Genomic DNA, 18,374 nt, shown 5'->3' on the forward strand with positions numbered 1-18,374 from the left:
TGAATATTTATGGATGTATCATTCTGTTAAAAATATTAATCCTTGGTTGGTTGGTTAGGTAGCTAACTAGGTAACTAGATGACGCCTGGTGAAAAGTTATGCTTTTGTTGTTGTTAAGCATGTAGTATGCTACAGGTGAGTCTTTTTTACGCTGTTGAGGGGTTTATTGGTTATGTAGTTAACTAGTTACCTAGCTGAATAGCGCCTGGTACGAGTGTATGTTTTAGTTGTTGTTAGTTAGGCAGATAGCATTAGGTGAGGGTTAATGTTGTGATGCCTGTTGGTTGGTTAGTTGTAGTTATTACTTGTACTTGTACCTGTACTTACTACTACTTTGTTGAGTTAGATAGCTCATTAGCGGCCCGTGAGAGGTTTTAATCACTATTAGTTAGCAAGATAGCACAAGTTGAGTGTTGTGATGACTGTTAGTTAGTTAGTTTTGGTTGGTAAGTTGTTTGTAGGAATTAACTAGTGAGCTTTTATGTTGTGATGGCTGTTAGCAAATTAGCTAAATAAAACATGAGCTGTTATTTTTGCAATTAGCTAGTTAGCTACGTAGTACCATCACTCATGGACAGAGATTAATGTTTTAGTCGCCATTAGTCCTTGGCGAGTGGTTTGGATCCTGGGCCTTCAGTAGGGATTGACCCGCTTTAATCCACCTCTTAATACCACCACTATCACATCGCAACCACTATCAAGTCGCAATTATATAAGCCCTCAACACTACAAAGAACGCAACAGAATCAATATTTATCTTGTAACATGACAAAAGCATATACCATCCATCCATCCATCCATCCATTGTCAACACCGCTTATCCTGGTTTGGGTCACGGGGCGCTGGAGCCTATCCCAGCTGACTTCGGGTGAAAGGCGGACTCCACCCTAAACTGGTCACCAGTCAGTCGCAGGGCACATATAGACACGGACAACCATTCGCACTCACATTCACACCGTCACTGAGTGGGAACTGATCCCACGCTGCCCGCACCAAAGTCAGGCGAGTGCACCACTACACCATCAGTGACTCAAAAGCATATAAATTTGTACTATAATACGTCACGCTCATCAGAGATGCTGATCATTAAATGTATTGTGTATTGTATGTACAGTCGTGTTTTGTGTAACAAGTTTTGCTCTGACTAACCAATCGGGACGAAAACAATGCTGACATCAGAGGACGAATTTGAATCAATCCAATTGCAAATACTTTTGAAGTTACATCGGCCAGTGTCACTGATTTTGAAGATTAGATTTACGTGGCAACACATAAAGCAGAGGCTGAAATCTGATTGGACAAACTACAAAATACTTTTGAGAATACATTAATACAATTTCATGCAACAGACATTAGAATTTAGGTTGTAAATGTACTGTTGGACAGAAGCACGACCGTTAGTTAGCTAGATAGCACTTTTAGAATTTTTTTCATGATGGCTGTTGTTTGGTTATGTAGTTAACTAGCTAGTTATATCAATAGTGCCAGAGGTTATTATTTTAATTGCTGTTATTTGGCTAGATAGCACAAGGTGAGTTTTTTTTGTCGTGATGGATGTTAGTTAGCCAGTTAGCTCAATACACAACACAACATGGGGAGAGGTTATAATTTGCTAGTTAGTTCAAAGTCGTTGTGCATTGCAGCTACTTCAGCAACATAGATGCTAAGCTAGCTGGAGGAGGAATGCCCCCCACCTTTCAGCTGGAGTGAGCGCACTACGACCAGCTGAGGCTTTCTAAAGATTACATAAAGATTATAACGCTGAGGACACATTAAGCACCTTAAATCGCTTTTTATTTGGATTTCGGATTAAAGTGACAGTGACGTAATGAGTACTCAGTGTGAAAGCAATCGGAAATTATTGTGCTTTTTTTTTTTTTTTTTTTTTTAATGGTTGGCTGAAAAATGGAAGTGTAGCAGGGGGTAATCTGTTACGTCGCCGGCGGTGGGATTTAACCTCCTGATAACCCGGTGTAATTTGCAACGCACTACGAATGGTGCTGCCCCTGATCAGCACTGCCGTCACATGCACATCACGCGGGTCCACACAGGAGCTTTTCAAGTGGAGGTTGTGGGTGGGTGTGCGAGGCAGGCAAGTGGTGAAGAACAGAGAAGTTTAGCAAAACAGATTTAAAAAAAAAGTGAAATCTTCAAGAAGAGCAGTCAATTAGCTCGTTAGCTCAATAGCGCAAGGTTATTTATGATGTTGCTAGTTAGCTACCTCTGGTGAGACATTAGATTATAATTTACTTTAGTTAGTTAGTGAGTTAGTAGTTATCTCAATCACCCTATGGTTGTTTATGTTGTTGGCTCATTGGTTACCTCATTATATTTAACTAATTGTAGTACGTTACCTGAATAGTGCAAGGTTAGTGATGAGTTATTTGATGTTAGTTAGTTAGTTAGCTAGATAATTAGTTAGATAGCAATACCTCGGAGGTTGTTTATGGTGTTTGGTATGTGGTTAGTTAGCCCAATGGCAAAAAATGTATGTTTGATGTTAGGCTCATTACCACATGGCGAGAGGTTATGTTTTGATCGCTGTTCATTAGGCAGATAGATAGTTAGCTCAGGAGAGCAAGGTTGTTTATGTTGTTAGCTAGTTACTTACTAAGCCCAATTGTTAGCTAGATGGATAGTTAGCCAGTTATATCAATGGAGAAAGGTTATTAATGATGTTGCTACTTAGTTACCTCAGTAGCTTGAGCGTGAGCTTAGGTTATACAGTAACTGATGTTTAGATATTTAGCTAGATAGTTGGGTATATAGTTATCTTAACAGTGCTACGTTTGTTTTGTTTTTAGGTCGTTAGCGCAATGGCACAAGAGGAGTGGTTATGTGTCAGTCAACATTAGTTAGCTAGATAGTGAGTTAGGTAGCTGTTAGCTCAATAGTGCCAGAACTATCTTGTTAGTTAGATGACATTAGTAAGCTAGGTAGTGAGTTAGTGACATTAGTAAGTTAGGTAGCTAATTAGCTAGCTCAATAGCTGTATGCTTGTTTAGATTTTTAGCGAGTGAGTTCGTTCAATGCGCAATGTGAGAGGTTATAGTTAGTTAGCTAGTCACCAAAAACAAAATTAAAACTAAATATAACATGAGACTGCTTTGTGAAACTGGAACAAGTACTGTTCGGTTCTTTGACGCTCATCTTGGCATTTGTCTCCACAGGTGACGACCTCCTCGGGGAGCAAATGCTTTTCCTGCCGTTCGTCAGCTGAGAGAGACAAATGGATGGAGAACCTGAGGAGGGCCGTGCAGCCAAACAAGGTGAGGAGGGCGGACATTTTTAACTGACCTGTGATGTCACAGACGGGCCAATCAATGGGAGTGGAGGAAACTGATGATTGACAGATGGGTTCCCACTACGTCTTCAGACACTTCCGACATGGCATGGTGGTTCCCTCTCTTGAGTTGTTCCGCTGTAGCAGTAAAATATATTACTAATTTACAACATATTATTAACCATAATAAATATGTGCTTGTTACTAATTCTTACGGTACTGCCTTCTTACCATAAGCAAATAGCGAGTGGTTCAACCGTGACGGTCTGTGCTACGTCTTGACCGCTCCTCCCTGCCGATTAGCTCCTCCAAACAAAGCATCGCTGGTGGTATTGCAAACCCAAGCGAAGTGGCACATCACTGGGCCAAATTAATTCATCCTGAAACTAGCAGCCCTGCATCATTTTTTTCAACATATATACTGTATAAGGCCTGTACTTTATTTCACTGGAGGAAGGTTTAGCCAGTAAGTCAGTTTTCAACACAGACACTTAAATTGATTGGGAACATAGTATGACCAAGAACATAAATGGTGTTGTTGTTGTTGTTGTTTTATTAAGATGTAAAAACCTCTTAACCACAAGTGAAGCATTTGGTTTGCGGCGCAGAGACATTTCACACTTAACCCCATTCAACCTTGTCCTTTTTAATATTAGGCTTCTAGTTTAAAGTATTGATACACCAGCATTAAGTAATATGTTCTCTTTTCAAATGACTATACAGTATGTTTTTTTTTAACCTTTTTCAGACACATAGTATTTTTTACATGAAAAAGGCCCTTAAATGTGTTTTTCTTTTAATGGTATTATTATCTCCCCTGGTCGTCCGACCAGATGAAACAATGGATGAGTACATAGGAGACAGCGTAATTGTTGCCGTTCTTCCCTGGATGATGTTTTAACATCTTTTCTTAACCACTTTTCCGGTCACCATCTCGTATGCAGGACAACAGCCGGCGGGTGGAGAACATGCTGCGACTGTGGCTCATCGAGGCCAAGGACCTCCCTGCCAAGAAGAAGTACTTCTGTGAACTGTGCCTGGATGACGCACTGTATGCTCGCACCACCTGCAAACTCAAAACGGACAATGTCTTTTGGGGTGAGCACTTTGACTTCAATAACCTGCCGGCGTTGCGTGCTATCACGGCGCACCTCTACAAGGACACGGACAAGAAGAAGAAGAAGGACAAGAACAACTACGTCGGACTGGTCAGCATCCCTGTGGCAGCGGTGACTGGTCGGCAGTTTGTGGAGAAGTGGTACCCGGTCAGCATGCCTAACCCTGCCAAGGGCAAAACGTCTGGACCCATGATCCGCATTAAAGCGCGGTACCAGAGCATGAACATCCTCCCCATGGAGATGTACAAGGAGTTTGCCGAATACACCACGAACAACTACATGCTGCTTTGCTCCGTGCTCGAGCCCGGCATCAGCGTCAAGAACAAGGAAGAGATGGCATGCGCGCTGGTGCATATTCTGCAGAGCACTGGCAAGGCCAAAGTAAGTGTTATGATATCGCAAGAATGTACAGAAAATATCTATTTTACGTTAACAACTATCTTCTGAAATCATATCAGGAGTAGCCAGAAATTAATTCATTAATTCATTCATCTTCCGTTCCACTTATCCTCACTCGGGTTGCGGGCGTGCTGGATCCTATCCCAGCTATCTCCAGGCGAGAGGCGGGGTACACCCTGAACTGGTCGCCAGCCAATCGCAGGCCACACACCTATGCGCAATTTAGAGTCTTCAATTAACCTACCATGCATGTTTTTGGGATGTGGGAGGAAACCGGAGTACCTGGAGAAAACCCACGCAGGCACGGGGAGAACATGCAAACTCCACACAGGGATTTGAACCCCGGTCCTCAGAACTGTGAGGCAAATGTGCTAACCAGTCGTCCATCGTGCCGCCCAGACAGAAAGTCAAACCACGAAATTTGTAACATTAAGGTAGGAGCCAAAAAGTCATGCCACAAATATTTAGTCCTGAATGATGCACCCTAAAAGTTATCCCCGCAAAGTCTTAACCTCAAAGTTGTGGCCCAGAAGTTGTTGCTCAAAATTTGTAGTCTGAAAGCCCTGAAGCGTAGCCTGAAATTGTAAGCCCTGATGTCGCGGCCCCAAAATTGTAGTCCCTAAAATTATAGCCTGAACGTCGTCGTCTTCCCTGAAGTCATGGCTAGAAAGCCATATCCCAAAAGTCGTAAACCCAAAAGTCGTAATCCAAAATTTGTAGCCCTGAAGTCATAGTCTGAAAATCATGGCTTAAATGTCCTAGCCTGAAAGTTGTTACATTCAAAATTTAGTCCTATAATCGTTTTCTGAAAGTCAAACCCTGAATGTGTAACCCTAAAGTTGTAGCTCGGAAGTTAGATCTCTTAAGTCATAGTAGTAAAGTAATGGCCAAAAATTTGTCACTTAAAAGTTGTAGCTGGAATGGCGTAGCCTTAAAGTCGTAGCAGCCCTGAAGTCTTATCCCAGAAGTCGTAGCCTAAAAGGCATAGTTGAATGTTATTGTCCTGAAGTTCTAACCTTGAAGTCTTACTTAGCCCTAACGTCATACCCGAAATGTTGTAGACTTAAAGTCGGAGACATGAAGTCGTCGGCCGATAGTCAGAGCCATGAAGTAACGATAAAAGTTGTAGCCCTAAAGTCATAGACTGAAACTCCTTGCCTTCAAGTTGTAGCGCAAAATAATAACAGCCCAGCTGTGGCAACCTCTTACCTTGCATGTATTGCACAAAACCCAACAAGAAAATGTATGCTCTTCTAATTTTAATTAATTAAAATTTAATTAATTAAAATTAGAAGAGCTTAATTTCCAAAACTTAATTTCCAAAAGAACAGACTCCGCTAGATGATTCGGCTCTTTGTTTTATGCCCTGAACATGTATGTACCCTCCGTGTATTACCAGTGTCTACCAAACCAGGGTATCTGAGTGCTATGTTTCCACAGGGTACCGTGGAGAGTCTTTTAAAGCACAAAGGTTAAAATGTGTTTGCACCGTCTGCTGCTCTTGCGGTGAACTTTTCACCCCTGAAACTGCAATACTGCAGACAAGATACCAGACAGGCAGGTGATTTCCTCCCGCTCGCAACAGCCAATATTACATTTTTAGCGCAGACTAATCCCTCATGCGTATCCCCCTCACCCCCTCGCGACATTCCGACGCAAGACACAATCACGCGGCAGCGATGCTAGTACGGCAAGATGAGCTAACAATCATTTTTACCATCAAGTGGTATAAGTGAAATTGTAGCCTTAAAGTTGCAGCCTTAATTTCATAACTGTACATTTAAGTTGTTGCTCTATAGTTGTAGCCTCGTATGAATTAAGTCATAGCCTGAAGGTCATAGTCCCGAAATCATGCTGTAGTTGGGAAGTCGCAGTACGGAAGTCATAGCTATGAAGTCTTGGGCCTGAAGTCATACGCCTACACCTGAAGTTGTGTCCTGGAAGTTGTAGGCCAAAGGACAGAGCCCGAAAGTCCAAGCCCAAAAGTTTGAGCCCTGGATTTATAACCCTAAAGATGTAGCCATCAAGAGGGTTACATGATCACATGATACAACTGGCAAGCCAAATGGTGCGTGACCATCTGCAGAATGACCACACCCTCCTGATCGCTTTTCAGTCTCTGGACTTATATACTGCAAGTGTTGGTAAAATGAGGACAGAAAATGAAGACATTGTGTTTTTCTTGTTGTTGGAGACCAAAATAACTCTTGCTGGCTTTTAGTCGACTGTCATCATTGTTGTTGTCTTTTGCTGCCTCATCAGTCGGTGTCTCTTGACAGCAGAGAGGAGCTTTTTGAAACCTTCTTTGACTTGATCGTGGTTCGTTGGCGCAGTGAGTGATTAGCGCTTAAGAAGCCATGTCTATCGTTGGCTGATTGATGAGGGAGAAGTCGACGCAGCTTCTCTTTCCCCCCCCCCCCCCCCCCCCCCCCCCCGGAGAGTCGTTTCCATCCTTAATTACTTTGCATTAATTCCCTCCTTCCGTGCATAGCATTTGGAGCTCCTTCGCACGTCCCGGGGGTGGCATGACTGCGGCGGCAAAGTCGAGGGCATTTGGAGGTTGCTTATCATGTCCTTTTGACTTTGAAATGAGTTTGTTAGCGTGTGTGTTTGTGCGGCAATGTGAGCCTGTCGAGTGTAATAATGCAGCGTCCAAAGCAAAGGCAAGGAAATAGGGCGGAGCTGATATTAACGTGTTTATTTTTGTCATCTCTATTTTATTGGAAAGGAGACAAAGGGCCGTAAGAAAATGGAGCGTTACAGCAAAGTGGAGAGTGTGAAGCATAATAATGTATTGTCCAGAGATCAGGCATAGCAACACGTTAAGCTAATGTTAGCATGCATGTTTATGAATATTTTTGTAATTTCTAGTGCAGGAGAGACATTTTATTGGAAAGGAGACAGAGTACAGCAAAAAAATTAAAATAAAAAAAAAACAGCGTCACAGAAAAGTGGAGACTTTGGACTTTAACAGTGCAGCTTCTAGAGTTAAGGCATCGCAACAGTGCTAAACTAACATTCGTAAGTGTGTTTATTTTTGTAATTTCACTTATTTTTGCTACTGTGTACTCAATAGGTTGTAACAAAGAGGCCAAATTTAGAAAAGTTTGTTTTTTCTCTTGCTCATTCCCATCCCTTTTTAAGTGTGCGTCACTTCTATTTATTTGCTGCGTAAAAAAATTAATAAATCAGCCAACGCGTGTCAAGAGTTATTTCTGCCAACGTTTTCCCTCCCAGTAGCGGAAAGTCACACACCAGTACAGTAGTCACTCACTGCGACAACGGTCCCGTCCCATCGATGCAGTCAGTGGCCGCCATTTTAAGAAAATATTCTAATAATTGATCTGCATGTCACTATAGTTTTTGGGGGCGAGTAAGGCCGTCCGCAGAGAGCAAATCGGAACTCTATTCATTAGATGCCATCAGCCGTGTCTTCATGCCACCCTCCTTTTTTTTTTTTTTTTGAGACAAGCTTGATGCCTGATGAGATGTGGCAGCGATACAAAGCGTGTTCCACTTCTGCTTATTAGCGCCGAAGCGAGCTCATGGATAGATGGGTGGGTGGAGGACAAAAGCCAAAGAAAAAGACTTGCAGAAACCACAAAGCGTAAAGTCAGAATCTCTGCCTCCAGTCTTCATAAAAGCCAGAGAACACTTTCAAACCTCCACCAAGGCTGTTTGTTGTTGTCTTGGCCTAATCCATCCATTTTCTTTTCGGAGAGATCGTTTTTGACATTTATAGAAACTTTCTTTAGCTGCATTGAAGACTCAAAACCGTGTAACACAGGTGTCTCTGATACGTTGCTCACGACCTACCGGGAGATCACCATGCTATTTCCTTAAGCTCACCAAAGAGTCAAAAATACAATAGCACAAGCATGCAATCAAAATCGCAAGTGTCTAGCCCTCTCCTGAGATTCAACAATATTTTTTTTAACGTAGCTGTCTATCAAACAATTACAGTGTGGTGCTGCATCACTCGACGACTCGGTTGATCAGGTGTTGGGCTAGGCCACCAACAATCGCAGCAGCAGAGTGCAGTCACGGCAGTAAGAGGCATTGCCACAAAGAGAAACAGACTTTTATTCCACCAAAGTGAGCGACAAGTGTGTGTGTGTGTCAGATCTGTGGTATGAATCTGGCAATCCTTAAAAGATGCAACGTGGAACGGTATTTCTTCTAAGTCCACAGCAACTTCTCCTGTGACTTTCCTGTAGGAAACAGCCTTGTAAAGAGAAGGTACAAGAGCTGAAAAATACTCTCCCAAAACAACAGTTTCTGCTTATTAAAACAATGAAAAAAGCCAGCACATCAACAGAAGTGGTGCAAATCCTGACCAAGCACAAAAAGCCCTTCATTGGTGGGAGCTGTGTGTTACGGCTCCAATTGTGAGGAGGACCCAGATGCAAACACGAGTGACCAACAGCAGTTTTTGGTGCAGAATAGTTTCTTGTTTCGTGGCGTCAGAAATCTGGGTCCAAGAGGGCAGTAAACGAGATCCAAAGCAGGCTTGGAAGGGATGAAGGCAGGCAGGAGGCAAGCTGAGACTGAACAACAGAGCAGAATTAGTTGTCAAGAATTCAAAGCAGTATCTGCTAGAGGGCAAAGGACTCGATGAGATCTGGTGGTGCGGTAGAGCCGAAGACCTGCTTAAGTGAGGCTAATAGGATGACATGTAGCATGTTGCTGGCTGGCTCCAACACGTCTATGTCCATAAAACACACCCACAAAGGGAAAAGAGGCGGAGCTCAGGATGACGAGACAGCGGATCTGACAGTATGACCATTGTGGCAGATTTATCATTCCAAGACCATAAGAATAAGACAACGATTGCAAATGTCCAGCTTTGTGCGAACACTGTGGCACGAACGGTGTGGACACGTTCTGTGGATGCGGTGAGACAGCTGGAGTTGGACATTAACATATTTTTTGACATTTTGGTCTAGATGCAGTATGCGTGTGCTTGTTGGTGAATATAGTATTGACCCCATTAACAACATTTACGTTGGCATCATTAAGGACACAAAATAGTTCAACATTTTCACAAACGTAAATTAGTTACATTCAAGACTTAAATAATCTTTAAAGTTTACAGAAACAGATACATTCGTTTTGTTGAAGACTCAAAATGATCTGATCTGCTCCTGATTGCCTTTGACGACTTCCTGATGGTCCTGATGATATTGGACGTTGCAAATGTGTACAAAAATATGTATGCTAGGTTAATTGAAAACTCAAAATTGACTTTATGTATGCAAATGGCTTGAAGACTAAAGTTTAGTCTTCATCATGTTAAATGTTTACACAAACGTGTTAGTTTCATTAATGAATAGAAATCGTCTTTATTTACTAACACTTAATTTGAAGACTCGAATTCGTCTTAGATGTTTACAAAAACACGCAGTCAAAATCGTCTTTGAGTCTTCAATGATGTAATCCGTGTTACATCATTGAAGACTCAAAATTATCTGATGTTTACAAAACATAGATCCTGTTAATTTAGACTCGAAATGGACTTTGTTTACAAAGACATACAACCCCAATTCCAATGAAGTTGGGACGTTGTGTTAAACATAAACAAAAACAGAATACAATGATTTGTGAATCATGTTCGACCTATATTTAATTAAATACACGATAAAGACAAGATATTTAATGTTCAAACTGATAAACCTTATTGTTTTTAGCAAATAATCATGAACTTAGAATTTTATGGCTGCAACACGTTCCAAAAAAACTGGGACAGGTGGCAAAAAAGACTGAGAAAGTTGAGGAATGCTCATCAAACACCTGTTTGGAACATCCCACAGGAGAACAGGCTAATTGGGAACAGGTGGGTGCCATGGTTGGGTATAAAAGGAGCTTCCCTGAATTGCTCAGTCATTCACAAGCAAAGATGGGGCGAGGTTCACCTCTTTGTGAACAAGTGCATTAGAAAATAGTCCAACAGTTTAATGACAATGTTCCTCAACGTACAATTGCACCATTAATGCTGAAAGGTACATTTCGCAAATCATTGTATTGTTTTTATTTATGTTTAACACAACGTCCCAACTTCATTGGAATTGGGGTTGTACATTGAAGACTCAAAATTGTTTTCACGAATAATGTCTGACCCTGCTCCTGTTTGTCCTCAGGACTTCCTGACAGACCTGATGATGTCGGAAGTGGACCGCTGCGGAGAGAATGAGCACCTGATCTTCCGCGAGAACACGTTGGCGACCAAAGCCATCGAGGAGTACCTCAAACTGGTGGGCCAGAAGTACCTGCAGGACGCCCTTGGTGAGTGTCCAGCAGTTTTCTGGCACTTAAACTAATAGTCGGCGTGTGTTTGCTCCAATCTTGGAGTTTCTTGTTTGTTTAAAACGGCCCGTCTCAACGGGACTATTGGCCGAGAATATCGGAGCAGCCTTGCAAATTATCACTGCGCTGATGGAATTTTTTGCGGTTTGTTTGACGTCAGGCTAAACTGCTGAAATATTTGGAAAGCTTAAAATTCTTATTCAACAATAATAAAAAAACAAAAACAAAAAAACAGACCCCCTGGTTCCATAGTAAAATAACTTTTTCCTCCATGTTCTGAATCTTTGCATTTATTATGTTTCTTGAGTGTCAAACTGGCTTTTCTTTAGTTTGTCGCCGCGCTTCCCTGAGCTATAGACACAACAGTTGGTGTCAGAAGAGGGATCCAAGGATTAACCAGCCCCAGAAAACAAAGCCAAAACTCTGGACATTTCCCTGTGTTTATTGCAGTAATACAGAAAACAATGCCACAGCAATTGGTGTCAGAAGTGGGATGCGAGGATTGACCACCCCCAGAAAATGACAATAACAGCATTTACTATATCCCCGTGTTTATTACGGTAATACAAAAAAAATATTACCACAGCAACTAGTGTCAGAAGTGGGATCCAAGGCTTGAACAGTCCCACAAAACAACAATAAGACAACTCTTCTGCTTCTTGTTTCTCAGCGTTTGTTACAATAATATAGAACATACTACAACATACAATAACCTACTTTAAGATACAATTTCACTTGTTCCTCACTTTCTCGTGTTTTCTTTCCCCAAGGCGAGTTCATCAAGGCGCTGTACGAGTCAGATGAAAACTGCGAGGTGGACCCGTCTAAGTGCTCCTCGGGTGACCTCCCGGAACACCAGAGCAACCTGAAAATGTGCTGCGAGCTGGCCTTCTGCAAGATCATCAACTCGTACTGGTGAGCAGCGGGATGCGGCTCTGAAAATTCCGACAAACACATTTGTGTACCCTGAAATTGATTTGGATTTTGTCATTTTAACTAGCGTTTTCCCGCGAGAGCTCAAGGAGGTGTTCGCGTCGTGGCGGCAAGAGTGCAGCAACCGCGGCCGTCCGGACATCAGCGAGCGGCTGATCAGCGCCTCGCTCTTCCTGCGCTTCCTGTGCCCGGCCATCATGTCACCGTCACTTTTCAACCTGATGCAGGAGTACCCCGACGACCGCACGGCGCGCACCCTCACGCTCATCGCCAAGGTCACGCAGAACCTGGCCAATTTCGCCAAGTGAGTGTTTGAGACTTTAAGACTTTTGATTTAAGACATGCACATGCAGTGGTGCCTTTAAATACGAGTGGAAATAAATGACACGTTATGTATTTAAAACAACCACACGCATATGCCTTCTGCTAGCTTATTGCTAACGCACAATGCAAATTGTCATAGACCGGCGAACTAATAGCATCGATAGTTACGGTGTTATAACCTTGTAAGCAACGGATATTTGAACACAAAGGGTGCATCAACACATGTGGACGGACAATATAACAATACTCAAAGCATAGATTTTTTTATCCTCTGTGAAAGTGGTCTTCTTCATTTATCTTCGTGACTTTATTATGCTGCCCCCCCCCCCCGGTGGCCGAGTCAGACAAAGCGAAACGAGTCACAATGAATTAATCATGATACATTCTATATAATTAATGTTTTATAACCAAAATATTATAGAAATACCACTGCATACTACTCCATGCGGAATTTGGAGTTCCAACTCAGGATGCTGCCGTCCTCCTCAGGTTCGGGAACAAGGAGGAGTACATGTCCTTCATGAACCAGTTCCTGGAGCACGAGTGGAGCAACATGCAGCGCTTCCTGCTGGAGATCTCCAACCCGGAGACCATCTCCAACACGGCCGGCTTCGAGGGATACATCGACCTGGGCCGCGAGCTCTCCACGCTGCACTCCCTCCTCTCCGAGGTGGTCTCCCAGATGGACCAGGTACGGAACACGGGCCCCTCCTGAATCAGGGGAATGTGGAGCGTACCGGCTGATCGGGTTGATGCTGACACAGATTGGTGCACAAATATCCAGATGAACCCTCAGTAAACATGACTTATCTCTCCTGTGATGTTTGTTCCTTTTGTATGATCCAAAATACTACTTGTTTAACTCTGAAACAAAATCAATGTAGTTTCCCATACATTTTATACTTTTCTGCAACAATAATGTTCCTGGGTTGATTTGACCCGGTTGTGTATTTAATTATCTGTAGGTGTCCGAAATGAAAATGTCCCAAAAATCATTATTTATACTGTAACTCATTACCGCCATTAATAACCATGTCAGTCAAGAAGGTTCGGACTGGAAAACTATTTTTGACTCTTTTTTATTTTTTTTTAATTGTATTGCTTTACCTTTAAATTGGGTCAGTTTGACCCGTAACATAAAAAGAGAGATAATATACCCTGTGAATTCAAAAATATTTAACTATATCTATATAATATAGTTAATTATTTAACTATATTATCCATCAGACGGCTTATTATTCATCTTTTTTGTTTCGGGTTATATATCCACGTATGTAGTGTGAGGTGTGGGGGGTGGGGGGAGGCCAGCAGAAAACCTTTTACCGTAATTAAAATTATTATTATTATTATTTTTTTTTTTTACATTTAAAAACATATTTTTCTTGATTTTGAAACTAATGTGGCTCAATTTGACCTGCAGCATAACCGGAGGGTAAGCAAGTAATTAAATTGTACTAACCACTTGTTGATGCTCCTCCTGTTATTGTACGGTTTAAAAGTGTACTGTATTAATGTATATATTAATTTACCATTGACACATTATTACTATGCTGATAAATAAATGTGTGGTAAATGTTAACATTTTAGTACGCTAAGTACTACTTTTATGATCGCGACGACGAAATGTGTCCGTTTTGCTGTTTATTTTTATTCATTTTATTTATTATAATATTTTTATGAATTTGTCTCTAGGCATAACTAGTGGGTGTGTCACTAGATACAATCTTGCTATTTCCTGTTCATTCAACTCATTTCTAAATAATCACACATTAATTCATTGACCTCAGCTGAATCCCGGCGATAGAAATGTGTCGCTTATTTTCAGACGTGAATTGCCTTCCGATACTTTTATGAGCGTATTAGCCCAGTCAGTGTCATCCTCATGAATTATTACAGGATCCTAGTTAGACTCGACACAATTTATTATCCATCAGACGGCTTATTATTCATCTTTTTTGTTTCGGGTTTCTACATTTTGTTCCAAAAAACAAAAAGCTGTATTTCTGAGCTACTGGTGGATAATTTACCACGGCTGCTAAGAAAGTGGCTCCCTCGAATCGTGCACTGAATACATCAGGGTGTTTATCGGGTCGTCGATCAATAATTTATGATGGCATTACATAAACAGCGCGGGAGCACGGAACACTGCGAAATGCCATAATAATGTTTTGGGGGGGACATTCGCTCCGGCAGCAGATGGGGAAGCTGGTAATCATTAGATAAAGTGTCCCATCTGTTGGGGAAGAAGAAAAAAAATATTTCAATTATTTAGGCATCAGTCGATCCTGGTGGCTTTGTAATTCAGTGCTCATCAGAGCTTTCTGATGCATCCATGGGGCCCCAAGCAAAATCTGATTGTCAGGCTCTCTATTTCTGCCAAAATAATGCAGCAATAGGAAGATGACTTTGGAAATGTAGTTGGTTAGTAGTGTGACTATTAACATAGCATTTGATTACTTTTTTAAATGAATGAATGAATGCATCAACAGGACTCTTGGATGTTTCGTCAAAAAAAAAAAAAAAAAAAAAAGTGGATTAAAACCAAAGATCATTATTTTGGAATTAACCACGTTTATGCTTTATCCAATCAGCCAAGAGTGGCCATGAAAGAGCCTATAGGTAGAATTTGATTAAAACTATAAAAAGAGCTGAATTAGACATTTAAGACAAAATCAGAGAAAAAATAACGACCCTTGGAAAGTTTCATAGTCCAAACAAAGGACGCGAGTTGGACACAAATGGTGGTCACGGGGCTCATAACCAGGTGCTTATCGGCTGATGCCTTGAGCTCTGCTGCTCACGACACTGAACGTACGCTGTTTCCTTCCTTAAAAGAGCGCCACCTCCAAGCTGGGGCCTCTGCCAAGGATCCTGCGGGAGGTAAGCGTGGCGCTGAGCAACCCGGCCGGCGTCCACGCGGCGCCCGGGGGGTCGCCGGAGCAGACGGGCTCGTCGCCGGGCGAGGCCGGCTGCAGCATCTCCACGGGTCTGCAGAAGATGGTCATCGACAACGACCTCACAGGGTAAAAAGCTGTGCCGGTTCAGAGCTAAATGTTGGACATTTTGAACCAATAATGAATTCATATCGCCACACCTGTTCCCACCTCAGATTGGTCGATTTCACCCGGCTACCCTCCCCCACCCCTGAAAACAAGGACTTGTTTTTCGTAACGAGGAGCTCAGGGATTCAGCCTTCTCCGGCACGCAGCTCGAGTTACTCCGAGACCAACGAGCCTGAGCTCGGCATGGCCAACGGCAGCAAGAGTCTGTCCATGGTGGACCTGCAGGACCCCCGCAGTCTGGAAGGCGGCGGCCTCAGTCCCGGCCCCTCGGACGCCCTGACGGATGTTCCGGTCTCCGTGGGAGGCTGGTCCGCCAGGGTGCCTCAGTGCAACATCTCCGGAGGGCCCGCCGTGCGGAGGCCCGGCCAGACACCGACCACCCCGAGCACGGAAAACACCCCGGGCCGGTCCGCCCAGCTACTCGCGCCGCTGTCCTTCCAGAACCCGGTCTACCAGGTAACTATAAATGATCATTCATGCTTTTGTCTCCTCACGTCTTGACTCTCGCAATTCTCTCTTCACATTTGTATTTACCAGATGGCCACGTGCCTCCCGGTGTCCCCTCGGGGTCTGACCGACTCGGGCTCCGAGTGCCACAGCTCGGTCAGCTCCCACAGCAACAACGAGGACGGGCCACCTGGCGGGAGGCACCCCTTCCTGAACCACGGCGGCGGGAGCAGCGGCGACGAGTACGCCCGACGCTCGGGCGAGTTCACCCGCCGACAGCTATCCCTCACCGAGGCGCAGCACCAGCCCGCCGTACCCCGGCAGAACAGCGCCGGCCCCCAGCGGCGGATAGACCAGCCCCCTCCGCCCCAGAACGTGACACGCGGCCGCACGCCGCCAAATTTGCTCAATAGCTGCGTCTACGCCCGGCCCAGCTCGGGCGGCGGCATGATGACTTCGTCGCCCGACTGGCCCATGGGGGGCGCCCGCTTGCGGCAACAATCGTCCTCGTCCAAGGGGGACAGTCCCGAGACCAAGCAGAGGGCGCAGCACAAACAGGTACGGGAACGCGGCACCGGATTAGCGCTCGGCAAATGACACCACAAAAGTGGTAGACCGAGAAGGCACTGATTCACGTCGGTTGGATAACTGAACTGAAATTGTTTCCGAAAAGCCGACGTGGGGGAGGCCCCCCGAGCTCATCTGATTTGCATGCTCAGCACTCTTATTAGTAACGAGTCATACTCACGCTCACATGTGCTCGCAAGGTGAAGGGAAACAGACCTCCTCGCATGAGGGCTAACAGCTGGCGCTGAATAAGCACATGTGCGCTCATGTGTGTGTGTGTGTATGTGTGTGTGTGAGTGTTGTTGCAATGAGCACTACAGTGTTCCCCCACTAGATCAAGTTAGCTTTTTTTAATGCTTTTTTACAGTGTACTTACTTATTGTAATATGCCCTCCTGTGTGGGAAAGGAGAGCTACACTCGCCGATGCACATTTCAGCCATTTATTGAATGCCGACGGAACTGTCAGACAAACACAATGTCCACACAGAGCTGCTGTTGGCCACAGCTCACGCTCGTACACTCACACGCAGACTCGCCGAATGTCACGCGCCACCCCATCAGGCCCCGCTTCTTAAAGGCACATACATGTACACACATACAATAGGGAAAATTCACAAATCTTAAAAGGCTAATAATTCCTTATAGATGCCACAAGATGGTGGCAAAGCACTGCTTTTGTCTAGATGAAGCTTCTCAACTTACTTCAACATAGTTCCTTGGCACCAAGATGGCAGCAAAGCACCACTTTTGTCTAAATCAAGCTCCTCAACTCACTTCAACATACCAAGATGCCACAAGATTGTGACAAAACACTGCTTTTGTCGAGATGAAGCCTCTCAACTCACTTCAACCTACAATCGCTGCTTGGCGCCAAGATGCCACAAGAAAGCAGCAAAGCACTTCTTTTGTGTAAATGAAGCTCCTCAGGTCATTTCAACATACCAAGGTGCCTTAAAATGGCAGGAAAGCACTTTTATCTAAATGAAACTCTTCAACTAACTTTAACATTGTTCCTCGGCACCAAGATGCAGCGAGATGGCGACAAAGCACTACTTTTGTCTAAATGAAGCTCTTCAACTCAATTCAACATAGTTCCTTGGCAACAAGATGGCGGCAAAGCACTACTTTTTATGTTAGATACAGCTTTGGCCAGTAAACAGGAGTTTTTGAGCGAATAACGGATGACAGGTTTCCATAAAAATCTGCGAACACGAATTTGTAAATGCTAAACTGCGAAGACACGGGGATTCACTTGTACAATAGCCACTTGCAATTCGTTTTTTTGTGTGTGTGTGTTGACATTTTTTGTGTTTGAATAAGTTTAAATGTGTTTGTGAGTTGTCAAGTTTGGTCTGTGTATCGCGGCTTTTCACCTAATGTGGGTGCGTCTGGACGGTATCCCGGCCACAAACGGGGGTTCTCAGTATTCCCACTTACTTGACGGACATCGAGTACAGGTCGTGGCCATCGCTGTTGAGGAGTGTGCGTCCATTCCACCCGCTTTTTGTGTTCCAGATGTGCATTATGAGCTTCTTTATGTTGTACATGTGCTTTTGTTTGCACGCCCCCCCTTCACCCGTCCTCCTCCCACCTCCCATGTGCACTCCGCTCATGTGTGTGTGTGTGTTGGTTCCCACTAGGCCCCCTCCCCAGTGAACCCCAGTGCGCTGGACCGCACGGCAGCGTGGCTTTTGAATATGAATGTGCAGTATTTAGACCATGAGGCCATGGAGCACGACTCACTGAGGCACAGAGAGGATCTGACGCAGGTGCAGAAGGTAACCTGCCTTCCCTCCTTTTCGTCTTCCTTTCACCGTCAAAGCCCCGCCTCCTTTTTATTCTCCCACCCCCTCCTGTATAAATGCCCACCCGCCCCCACCCGAACTCAGAGACGAGCCTGCCCTCAGGGACGTTCAAGTTTGGTGGAATTAGCACAT

At 43.9% G+C, this 18,374-nt stretch overlaps 1 protein-coding gene across 13 annotated transcripts in view; it reads left to right on the top strand.

The window, feature by feature from the left end:
• LOC133414269 (disabled homolog 2-interacting protein-like) overlaps positions 1–18,374 on the top strand; it is a 95,023-nt gene that overhangs the window by 69,607 nt on the left and 7,042 nt on the right. For 12 of the 13 annotated variants that reach the window (XM_061699561.1, XM_061699562.1, XM_061699566.1 and 9 more), the window contains 10 exons: positions 3,171–3,269; positions 4,228–4,782; positions 10,938–11,082; positions 11,874–12,018; positions 12,104–12,340; positions 12,850–13,051; positions 15,196–15,383; positions 15,470–15,878; positions 15,960–16,427; positions 18,078–18,215. In XM_061699561.1, the coding sequence (XP_061555545.1) occupies positions 3,171–3,269; positions 4,228–4,782; positions 10,938–11,082; positions 11,874–12,018; positions 12,104–12,340; positions 12,850–13,051; positions 15,196–15,383; positions 15,470–15,878; positions 15,960–16,427; positions 18,078–18,215 (2,586 nt within the window). The remainder of the gene's footprint in view (positions 1–3,170; positions 3,270–4,227; positions 4,783–10,937; positions 11,083–11,873; positions 12,019–12,103; positions 12,341–12,849; positions 13,052–15,195; positions 15,384–15,469; positions 15,879–15,959; positions 16,428–18,077; positions 18,216–18,374) is intronic. The other variant, XM_061699563.1, reaches the window with a different exon arrangement.

This window comes from Phycodurus eques, chromosome 15 (genome assembly GCF_024500275.1).
Source record: "Phycodurus eques isolate BA_2022a chromosome 15, UOR_Pequ_1.1, whole genome shotgun sequence".
NCBI lineage: Eukaryota > Metazoa > Chordata > Actinopteri > Syngnathiformes > Syngnathidae > Phycodurus > Phycodurus eques.